A 9,242-nucleotide genomic window follows, 5' to 3' on the forward strand; every position below is an offset into this window, starting at 1 on the left:
TTGCCTTGTGGCTGAATTTTAGAAAACAAATTTGCCTGTGCTGCCTGTGTGCATTCGAGAACAGCTCACACTAGTACATCCAATTGCCACGAAATTTAGTACTTTACAAATCCTGTGAGGTAGCCTTTACAAGTCACACAAGTATTTTTTTTTGCTTCAGTTCTATATCTCTAAAGAAATAATGCCTGGTTTTCCAAGACGATTTGCATCCTTTTAAAAATATTATTTTTTCTGCTTATATGTCATTGCATACTTGTCCTTACAAAACTTACAAGACATTTTCTTTGGCCATGTTGCTTTGATGTCCCAAGTTTTTATTGTTTAATTGCAACAAGTAGGTTAGAAGATGATAAGGATGCCGAACGAATGGTGATAGGTTAGGCAAACCGTCTTGCATCTTGTGAGAATACTTAGCGCATGATATATGGATGATGAATGCCGAAAATTTATGTAACCCTGATGATTTCCACATTAGATGTCTCTCCATTGTAAATATCGTTTCCAGCATTGCAACGGCTTGTCAAATTAAACTGATGTTTCTCCCTAGGGAGCTTTCACTTGTAATATTGTGATTTTCCTTTTCATAAACCATCGCAAGAATGATGTTATGTTGCAAAGTTGTCTATGACCTATGCAATAGACGTTGCGACATATATTTATTTGGTTGTTCGTTGAGGCAATACTAAAAATATTTTGAACAATTATACTGTTTTTTTGGGAGTTTCATTATATTTCACATTAGTTTGGTGTAAGAATATGTTTTGGTAATTTGAATTGTTCCTCTATGAATTCTAAACTTCTCCCCCATGGTGGAGACGAATTGGTAAGCATGGATTAGAAGTAAATTGGAAGATTCAGAGTTGATGGAATTATAACTATGCAGATACAACTGGCACCGCCAACACAACATTTACCCTAGCACTACCAAGTCATGCAATTGCAATTGTTTGCAACTCGTAAGGCAGGTCTAGAAGTACGTCGCAGACATCAACATCAGAACATACTATAATGAAAAAACAGTATTATACTTATTAACTAAACACATGTGGAGCCTTCTGAATTCTGGAGCACTCTATTCTTCAGTTCCATGATTCATTCTTCAGCAGAGTAGCATTCTTCAGCAGAGTGGCAGGGGCTCACCGTTCCACTCCTTGAGGCACTCAAGCAGCGCGTCGATGTGTTTTCCCTGGTTCATGGCAACAAATACCTTGTCCACCTCTTCACCAGGAGACCTTGTTTTCTCTCCGGTCAAGTACTCGGTCCCGAGCTCCTTGCGCACGAACCGATAGAGCGGGTATGACCGGCATTCGGTGATGCGGTTCTGTTGCGTGGCGGTGCCATTCTCCACGGCGGACCGGGCTGACTCGACCTCCCTTGGAAGCACCACACGGAGCTCCTGCTCGAATGCGGCAAGCTTAGCGAACACTGACGTTTGCGCATCCCGCTCGGCCTCACCGTTGGCCAAGGCATGCTCCACGAGAACTGCACGCATCTTCTGCATCAGTGGGTAGTTAGCGCTGCAAGGGTCGTCTGCGTAGGCGAACACCGCCTCGCGGTCGATCGTCAGGAGCATGTCCTTCTCGCAAAAGCGTGCGCTGTGGAGATGGCCATTTTCATTGGTGCTCAGGGTCTTCCTAGCCACCATCTTCACACAGTTCTTGACGGCATTCTTGACATTCTCCTCGAGGTGGCGAAGGTCGATAGCTTGGCACAACGCGACCAGAAATGTCGAGGACATCAGCTTCAAAATGTCGATGGCCTCTGATGTCTTCCTGGCAGAGATGAGACCGAGAGAGTTGACGTCTTGGTTGTGCTGCTCCGCGCTCTGGACATGGTTAGTCACAGGGTTGCCCAAAAACTGGAGCTCCGAGCAGTACGAGGCCATGGCAATCTCAGCACCTTTGAAGCCATAGTCCAAGCTCGGGTTGCGCCCACCAGAGAGATTGGAAGGCAAACCGTTGTTGTAGAACTCGTTCACTAGCTCCGAGAACTGGGCAAACATGAGCTTGCCGATTGCAGCAATGGCAAGCCTGGTGTTATCCATGGACACACCGATGGGTGTGCCCTGGAAGTTGCCACCATGGATAGCCTTGCCTCGAGAGACGTCGATGAGTGGGTTGTCATTGACAGAGTTGATCTCGCGCTCGATCGACTTGGTGGCGGCACGGATAACCTCAATCTGAGGGCCAAGCCATTGAGGTGATGTCCGGAGGGCATACCTATCTTGCTTTGGCTTCATCAACGGGTCGAGCTCGCCGAGCTTCTTCGCGAGCATCATGTAGGAGCTGCCTTCAAGAATATGCTCCATGATAGCTGCAGCCTCGATCTGACCAGGGTGGTGCTTCAGCTTGTGGGTGAGGTGGTCGGTATACTCGGGCTTGCCATTCATGACCTCACAGAACACAGCCGATAGAACCTCGGCAAGGACGCCAAGAATGTTAGCCTCGAAGAGCACCATGGACGCCAGTCCGGAGCCCACCGCGGTGCCGTTGACCATGGCGAGTCCTTCCTTGGGCTGGAGCTCAAAGAAACCGTGCTGGATGCCGGCAATTCTGAACGCCTCTGCTGCGTTAACCTTGGTTCCATCTGGAGCGGTCGCAACGGAGTTTGGGCGACCAGTCACAAGGCCCGCGATGTATGATAGTGGGACGAGGTCACCGGATGCCGTGATGGTGCCCCGGAGTGGCAGGCACGGTGTCACGTTGGCATTGAGAAGAGTGGCGACTGTCTCGAGGATTTCGAAACGAATGCCAGAGTAGCCCTGGAGTAGTGTGTTGACGCGGACGAGCATGGCCGCCCTTGTGGTCGCGGCGGGCAGGACGTGGCCATCGCTGCCCGTGCCAAAGGCTCCCGCGTTAAGAAACCTGATGAGTTCTCTCTGGAGAGCGCCGCCCTCCTTGGTCCTCCGGTGGGAGGTGGCGCCGAAGCCGGTGGTGACACCATAGCTGTCGGTGCCGTTGGCCATGCTGTTCATGACCCAGTCGCTGCTCTCCTTGACGCGTCCGCGGGCGGACTCGTTGAGCTCCACCCTGGTGTCGGCGCTGGCAGCCACCGCGGCGACCATGGCGATAGTCAGGCTGGCGCCCTCCATGGTCACCACCGGCCGGCGGTACTCCTCCACCATCCGCTTCACGGCATCAAGATGGCTCCCCGACAGCTCCTCAGCAGCTTTTCCCCAGTTCAGAGGGTCGTTCCGCGCCGGCTGCGCCGCGCACAGGCCATCGCCGTTGGCGGCAATGTTCTCAAACTCCATGGAGACTTGCAAAGAACTGCTAAAGCAAGTAAGCTAGCTAGACACTGGTAGGTGTGTATGCGTATCTGGATTGCTTGTGAAAATGTCGATGGATCGATCGTTGTCTTGAGGACGGACTTGTGCTGAAGAGGAGCTCGAGTTGGAGAGGAAGGTGTGGCTCTTCTTGGAGCGGAATGGAGGCAAATCAGGGATTAAATAGGAAGCGCAGCTGAGCATGGTAGGTGCCGGTGTGGGTTGGTGTGGACCTGGAAGGCGAGGTTGACCACTGAATTGGTGGGTGCAAAGGTCCGATGGCCATGAGCCATGACTGCGTACGGACTGGATGGTGGTTACGTAGAGGTGCGCATTGGCATCTTCGTGGCAGGGGGTTGGTGCGCGAGGAAGGAGAGGCGGAGCGCTGATGACTAGGTCGTGTTCTATTTCCAGCTGGTGGAATGCGAGGTGCGAGTCTGTCTTAAGCTGTGCGTTTACTACTATCATCCACAGTAATCTAACTTGCTCTTGCCAACGTTTGTATGAAGTGATGAACATAAAAATGATTTTTTGAGGTTCATTTTCCCGTACGTGCTCACATGGTCAAGTTTAAAGAACGTCAGTATTAACCTATCATGTTTTGGCCTTAGCAATGGCCAAGGTTGGCCTTGTAACACTCTAAAACCTTCTTCTCTTTTAATAAAAAAATACAAATCTTTTGCCTCCTTTCAAAAGAAATATAGCATGCATCATATTGTTAACAGCCTACTTTATTTCAAGGAAGTACTACATAAATATCAAGAAAATATCCATTACATTGGACCTATGCAACAACAAAACGGCAAAAGCTAGTTTAGATATCAATAATGCACACAGCCAAATAACAATGAAAAAGACAGGAGAAGGCACACGGAAGCTGCGAAAAAGATTCTTCAAGAACAACGCTTCACAATAGTGCACAAACTCCATCGTCGTGCAATCTAAGCCAAAATTTCATCGTAAAATGGCTTAAGGTCTACTAGTACTAATATGTCTTGTTTTTACGGAGGTCTGTTTATGGTTGGAAGCTACAGCGAGGGATACTTTTTCTCTACATACATGTCAACATAATCTAAGGATCGAAGCTCCTCCAGTTTAGGCGTCTTTACATTTTCTCAATGTGATATGCAATCTTGCCTTTCTATTTTTGGTGTCAAGACTAAACAATGGTTGTGTGCATCTTAGATATGCAGAGATCGGATGTAATGACATAAAACTCTTAAGTAATAAACTGCCCCTTATCGAAAAAAAAAAACCGGATATATCTTATGCCCAAAAAGAAGGCACATCCCAACACACAGCTCCGCTCGTGCCTGTGCGGTTCGTACAAGTACAAACATATATTTTTTTTTAGAACATACCGCCAATAGCGTGTGACGCACTAGTACAGTAGTACTAATCATACACCTGTTGCTGAAGGTGGCGTTACCTAAACACCAGAAAATACTGAACTTCGAGTTACGAACGTGCAAATCATGCTAATGTAACCATGTCCTTCTGGAAGAATTTAAAACAAGCGGGACGTCTGCTTACACCATGTGCACAAAACTACGAGGGAGAGGACTCCTGCGCGTCGCTCCCGCGGGCGGCGCCAGGAGCTAACCCTAGCCGCCGCCGCCAGTCCCTCCCCACCTCTGTCCCTCCTCCTCGCCGCCGCTAGAGGGCAACGCCGGGCAAAGCCTCGGGGGCGCCGGCGGCGGCGGGGCCTTTTCTCCCCATCGCGCGGCGGTGGTGGCGCGGGCTGCTGCGGTTGGCGGGGGCGCTGCGCTGGTCGTGGGGCGCGGCGGCGTGGCGGCTACGTGTGCTGGTGGTGCTCGTCGGGGTCGGAAGCTCGGGCGCCTTGGCGGCCCAGATCTCGACGGCCGGCTCGGTGACCTCCGGTCGGCGGCGCTGCGTCGATCTGGACCTGGAAGCCATGGAGCGCGCACGCCTCGAGGTTGGTGGCGGCGGGGGCGCTGCGGGCGGCAGCGCTGGCTTTGGGCGGTCTCTTCCTCCGCCATCGGGCGGCCGCGACGGCGGCGATGCTTCAGGAGGCCGCGGCGCAGCTTCGGGAGCTGCGGCAGCGGGGCTGCTTTGGGCGGTCGCGGCGGCGGCGCTGCGTCGGGAGCTGGGGCGGCGGCGCTGCATCGGGCGGCCGCGGCGGCGGATCTGCATCGGGAGGCCGCAGCGGCGGGTCTGCATCGGGAGGCCGCGGCGGTGGCGCCGCATCGGGCGCAGCGTGGGCGGAGGAGCCAGCCGGTGGCCATGGCGGCGGTGCTGTTTCTGGTGGTTACGGCGAGGGGTGGGCCCCGATCTGGGCCTGCCGGGCCAGTTGGCTGTGCGGTGGCGGCTTCGGATGGTGCGGGTGTTCACGTCTGCGGACTTCGGCGGTCGTCCTCGATCCCCGTGTCGGTGTTGTCGGCGTCCCTCTATGTGGCATTCCGGCGGCGCCCACGGTGATCTTCGGCGGTTCTCCGTTGGCTGCGGGCTGTGTTGCCCTCGGCGCGGCGGCGGCTACGGGTTGGCCAGGAGGTTGATAGATGGTGGTTTGTGCCGGTCCTTGTTGGCGGGCGCGAGGTCTTGGAACTCTTCGCTGGGCGAAAGCTCTGTCTTGGCGGCCGGCCGGGACCGACGACGGTGACGCCTGTGGGCGCCGCATACTTCTTGAAGGCGTCGTCGAAGCGGGTGTTTCTTGTTCTCCGCTCGGGTTCTCCTGGGGAAACCCTAGATCCCTCGCGGGATCGGGCGTGGGCGGCGCTCTTGCGTCGCTTTGCCTCTTGGGGCCTCGCTTTGGATGTCCACCGGACAAGGGACTTGTGGAGTGTTTTGGTGGTTTCTCGGCGGAGGCGGGTTCGTCTTCGGCCAAGCGGGGCGCGGCCTCGGGGCCGGTGTGGTAGTTGGAGCGGTGGCTCCGGTCTTTCGCCTCCGCCTGTTGCGTTGAGGTGTGGTGTCGACCTGGCTGGTCGTCGACCCGTGTGGAGCGCAGCCTCGGGGCTGGCGTGTGGTGTCGTGTTGTAACGGTTTTTCGGCCAATTTTCCTCATAAACGGACCAACTCTTTTCTCCTATATCAATGAAAGGCAAAGCTTTTGCCTCGTTTCAAAAAGAAAACAAAACTACGAGGAAACAAATCGTAAAGATAAAAAGGAGCTAGATTTGTCAAAGCCAAAGCAAGTGGTCTCTGCTAGTGTTCCATATTCTTTTTGAGGTGTGTAGAACCCCACACATTCTACTTTAGATTATAGATTAAGCTACTAGTACAAATGGCCTAACTCGATCGTGACCTTGATTATTTCCTATTCCAGTACGATGCTTCCCTGCTGGCTCTTCTCCTGCGTATGAGTTTCTTTGATACGAAGAGCGAGCCTCTCGTGTTTCATGAACAGTTACGATTATTCAGTCCACCGATCAGTCAGTCAGTCAGGAGTCCTGGGCTCCTGGCACCGTTTATATTGGAAGCTTCATGTCAAGACATGGAAGGTTGCGAGCCTTCTTCTGTTCGCGTCTTGGTTGTCTGTGCTGCTCCATCAGCAAATGAGTAAATGACGAGGCATATTCCGGTCTGAATGCTGAAGCCATTTGAAGTTAAACTTCCTCCGGTGTGGAAGTTTGGTTCTTCAGTGCACACATGACTTGACGTACTTGACTGTATTATGGGATCATTTCTTACAAGTTTTACATTGTGCTCGAGATATTACATGGTAACTGCTAAGAGTTTCAGCCGTGGCTGCACCGAAGAAGCAACAAAGGGCAAAACTGCAGCATCTGGTTTCCTCTTCAGTGATCAGCCGGGGCCAACACGTTTGAGGCCTAGTACGAGGCCAACGCACGCGTCGGCCATTTTGGTTGTATCTCACACGAGTTCCATTCCAAGGCAAGTCCGCAAGTGGCCTTTGGTTGTGTCTTCAGCCTTCGACTTGGACAGTTCAACCACACGAGGAACAAAAGCGGAAGAAGCACGAGAGACCACGCATGTGAGAGACTGACTGAAGATGAAGTTTTGTCGGATGCGTTCACATATGTCATGGGAATATTCTCCGTTTGGTATTGTTGCGATGAAGTCGAACTGTCGAAGTCATCCCATCATAAGCACGATGGATGGACATGCAGTGATGAATGGTGTGTTTGTGATTCTGTGGTTGTTGGCCTTCCTGGCACCCTTGCTGTGGTTTCAGCGTATGGAAAAGATTGTCCGTGACCTTTGCTGTGCGAATGCGTGCAGTTTTCTTGAGGTGAAAATGCGTGTGATTTCTCTCTAGTCAAGTTCATGCAAAGGAATTTACCGAGTGATAACGCGGTACTAATGCATCTAAAAAAAAATGCATGTCGTCTTCGATCTCCACACATGTGCAGCCTTTCCCACCCGCAGTCCGTAGAATTTATACCCGTCGCTGTACAAGGAGACAGTCAAGATGTACATGCAGTTTTTCCAACTAAGTGGATGATTTAGATTCATCCAGATGCGATTTGGGTCCGTGCGAGTTCCTCAAAATTACTACAGTCAGATGTTTTCCTTGATCTTCAGTTTTTTTTTCGAAATGGGGGAAAAATCGCCCCAGCTTCTGCATTCAAAGGATGCACACAGCTTTTTTTATTAGATTATTCACGAATCTTACAAGAAACAATACAAAAGACCAAACTCGAAGCAACCTTACAATACCTACAGTGGGATGAAGAGGGTGACAATACACCAACTCACATCAACCAAAACTAAATGCCCTCCCAAACCGCCCAATAGCAGGTGAGAAGCACATCCAGTCAGCGGACTTACGAGCGCACGCCAACGCCCACGCCACGGGAGTTGCTCCCGCCGTCTTCCTCGACACCATCTTCAAGAAAGATCATCGCATTAACCTTGCAAGACCTGCCGTCGATGCCACCATGACGCCAGACGGCTCCACCCTCCTGCACGTATACATCATCCCGCATCTGTCGTCGATACCCTGCAACACCATGCCACCGAGACTCAACGCCAACAAAGTGGTAGATGAACACCACTCCACCGAAAACCGCCAACATCCAGCAGTCTGCTCCAAAAACGATGCCCCAAGAGGAAGAACGACGCAGGGCGCGCCGTCATCGTCCGATCCAGGAGACCCGGACCTACGGTTTCCCCCGGAGCAGCACGAGTGAGAAACCACAGACTACGACGACGATGCCTTCAAGAAGGTAGCGGCGCGACACGTCGCCATCATCCGCCAACCGAGGTCGGAACACGGTTTTCACCGGCAGCCGCGCTTCCCCAACTCGCCGAGTGTAGTGCCAAGACGAGCAAAGATGACGCCTTCGACAAGGTAATGACGTCGACCGACGCCGCCATCATCCGCCAAGACCGAGGTCAAGGCTCAGTTTCACCGGCCGCCATGACACCCCGGACTAGATCACCATTGCCGGAAGCCTCGTGTGAGATTCCATGATCCCCCACACAAGACAACCAGCCCGGCCGACCCCCTCCGACGAAGAAGAAGGCCGCCTCCTCCATCGAACCCGAGGCTGCCGCCCGGGCGTCCTCGTGCCGCGGGAAGATCCCGAGGTCACCACCCCGCACCGGCGAGAAAGGGAGGGGATGGCGCAGCCCGTCCCCCCACCATCCACCACCGGTGTGCATCGACGGGAGGCGGGGGAGGCCGCGGCAGGCGCCGTCGCCCCCTTCCTCCGACCGCCGCCGCCCAGCCATCACACATGGGCAGGGGGTCTACCGCCGCAGCGTCGAGGGGATCCCCCAGCCGTCGTCCTCGCCACGTCAAGAGGGAAGCCCGCCGCCGCCGCCACGCCCCGTGGCCTTTGCCCGGCGGCGCCGCCGGCGGCGGCGGCAGGAGGCGGCTAGGGTTTCTGGGGGGTGCGGCCTACGTTTAAAGTTGTGGTATGTCCCTTGATCTTCAGTTAACCGAATAGCAAAACGTTTTAAACCTTACGGCCTGCGCAAGTCAATCAAGGACGTAAATATAAAAGCTAGCTAACTCCGAAACATTCAGTTGTTTGCTTGGATTATGGTGAAC

The 9,242-nt window shown here is 53.1% G+C and overlaps 1 protein-coding gene across 1 annotated transcript; it reads right to left on the reverse strand.

Annotated features, from left to right (window-relative positions):
• Positions 1 to 834: 834 nt before the first annotated feature.
• On the reverse strand, positions 835 to 3,402 carry LOC124665331 (phenylalanine ammonia-lyase-like). Its single transcript, XM_047202746.1, has one exon. It carries the CDS (start codon positions 3,251 to 3,253, stop codon positions 1,118 to 1,120), a length of 2,136 nt encoding a protein of 711 aa, XP_047058702.1. The 5' UTR covers positions 3,254 to 3,402; the 3' UTR covers positions 835 to 1,117.
• Between the last annotated feature and the right edge of the window lie 5,840 nt (positions 3,403 to 9,242).

This window comes from Lolium rigidum, chromosome 6 (assembly GCF_022539505.1).
Source record: "Lolium rigidum isolate FL_2022 chromosome 6, APGP_CSIRO_Lrig_0.1, whole genome shotgun sequence".
NCBI lineage: Eukaryota > Viridiplantae > Streptophyta > Magnoliopsida > Poales > Poaceae > Lolium > Lolium rigidum.

Excerpts from the sequence above, each read along its gene's own strand:
- LOC124665331 (XM_047202746.1), bottom strand. The coding sequence starts at position 3,253 with ATGGAGTTTGAGAACATTGCCGCCAACGGCGATGGCCTGTGCGCGGCG.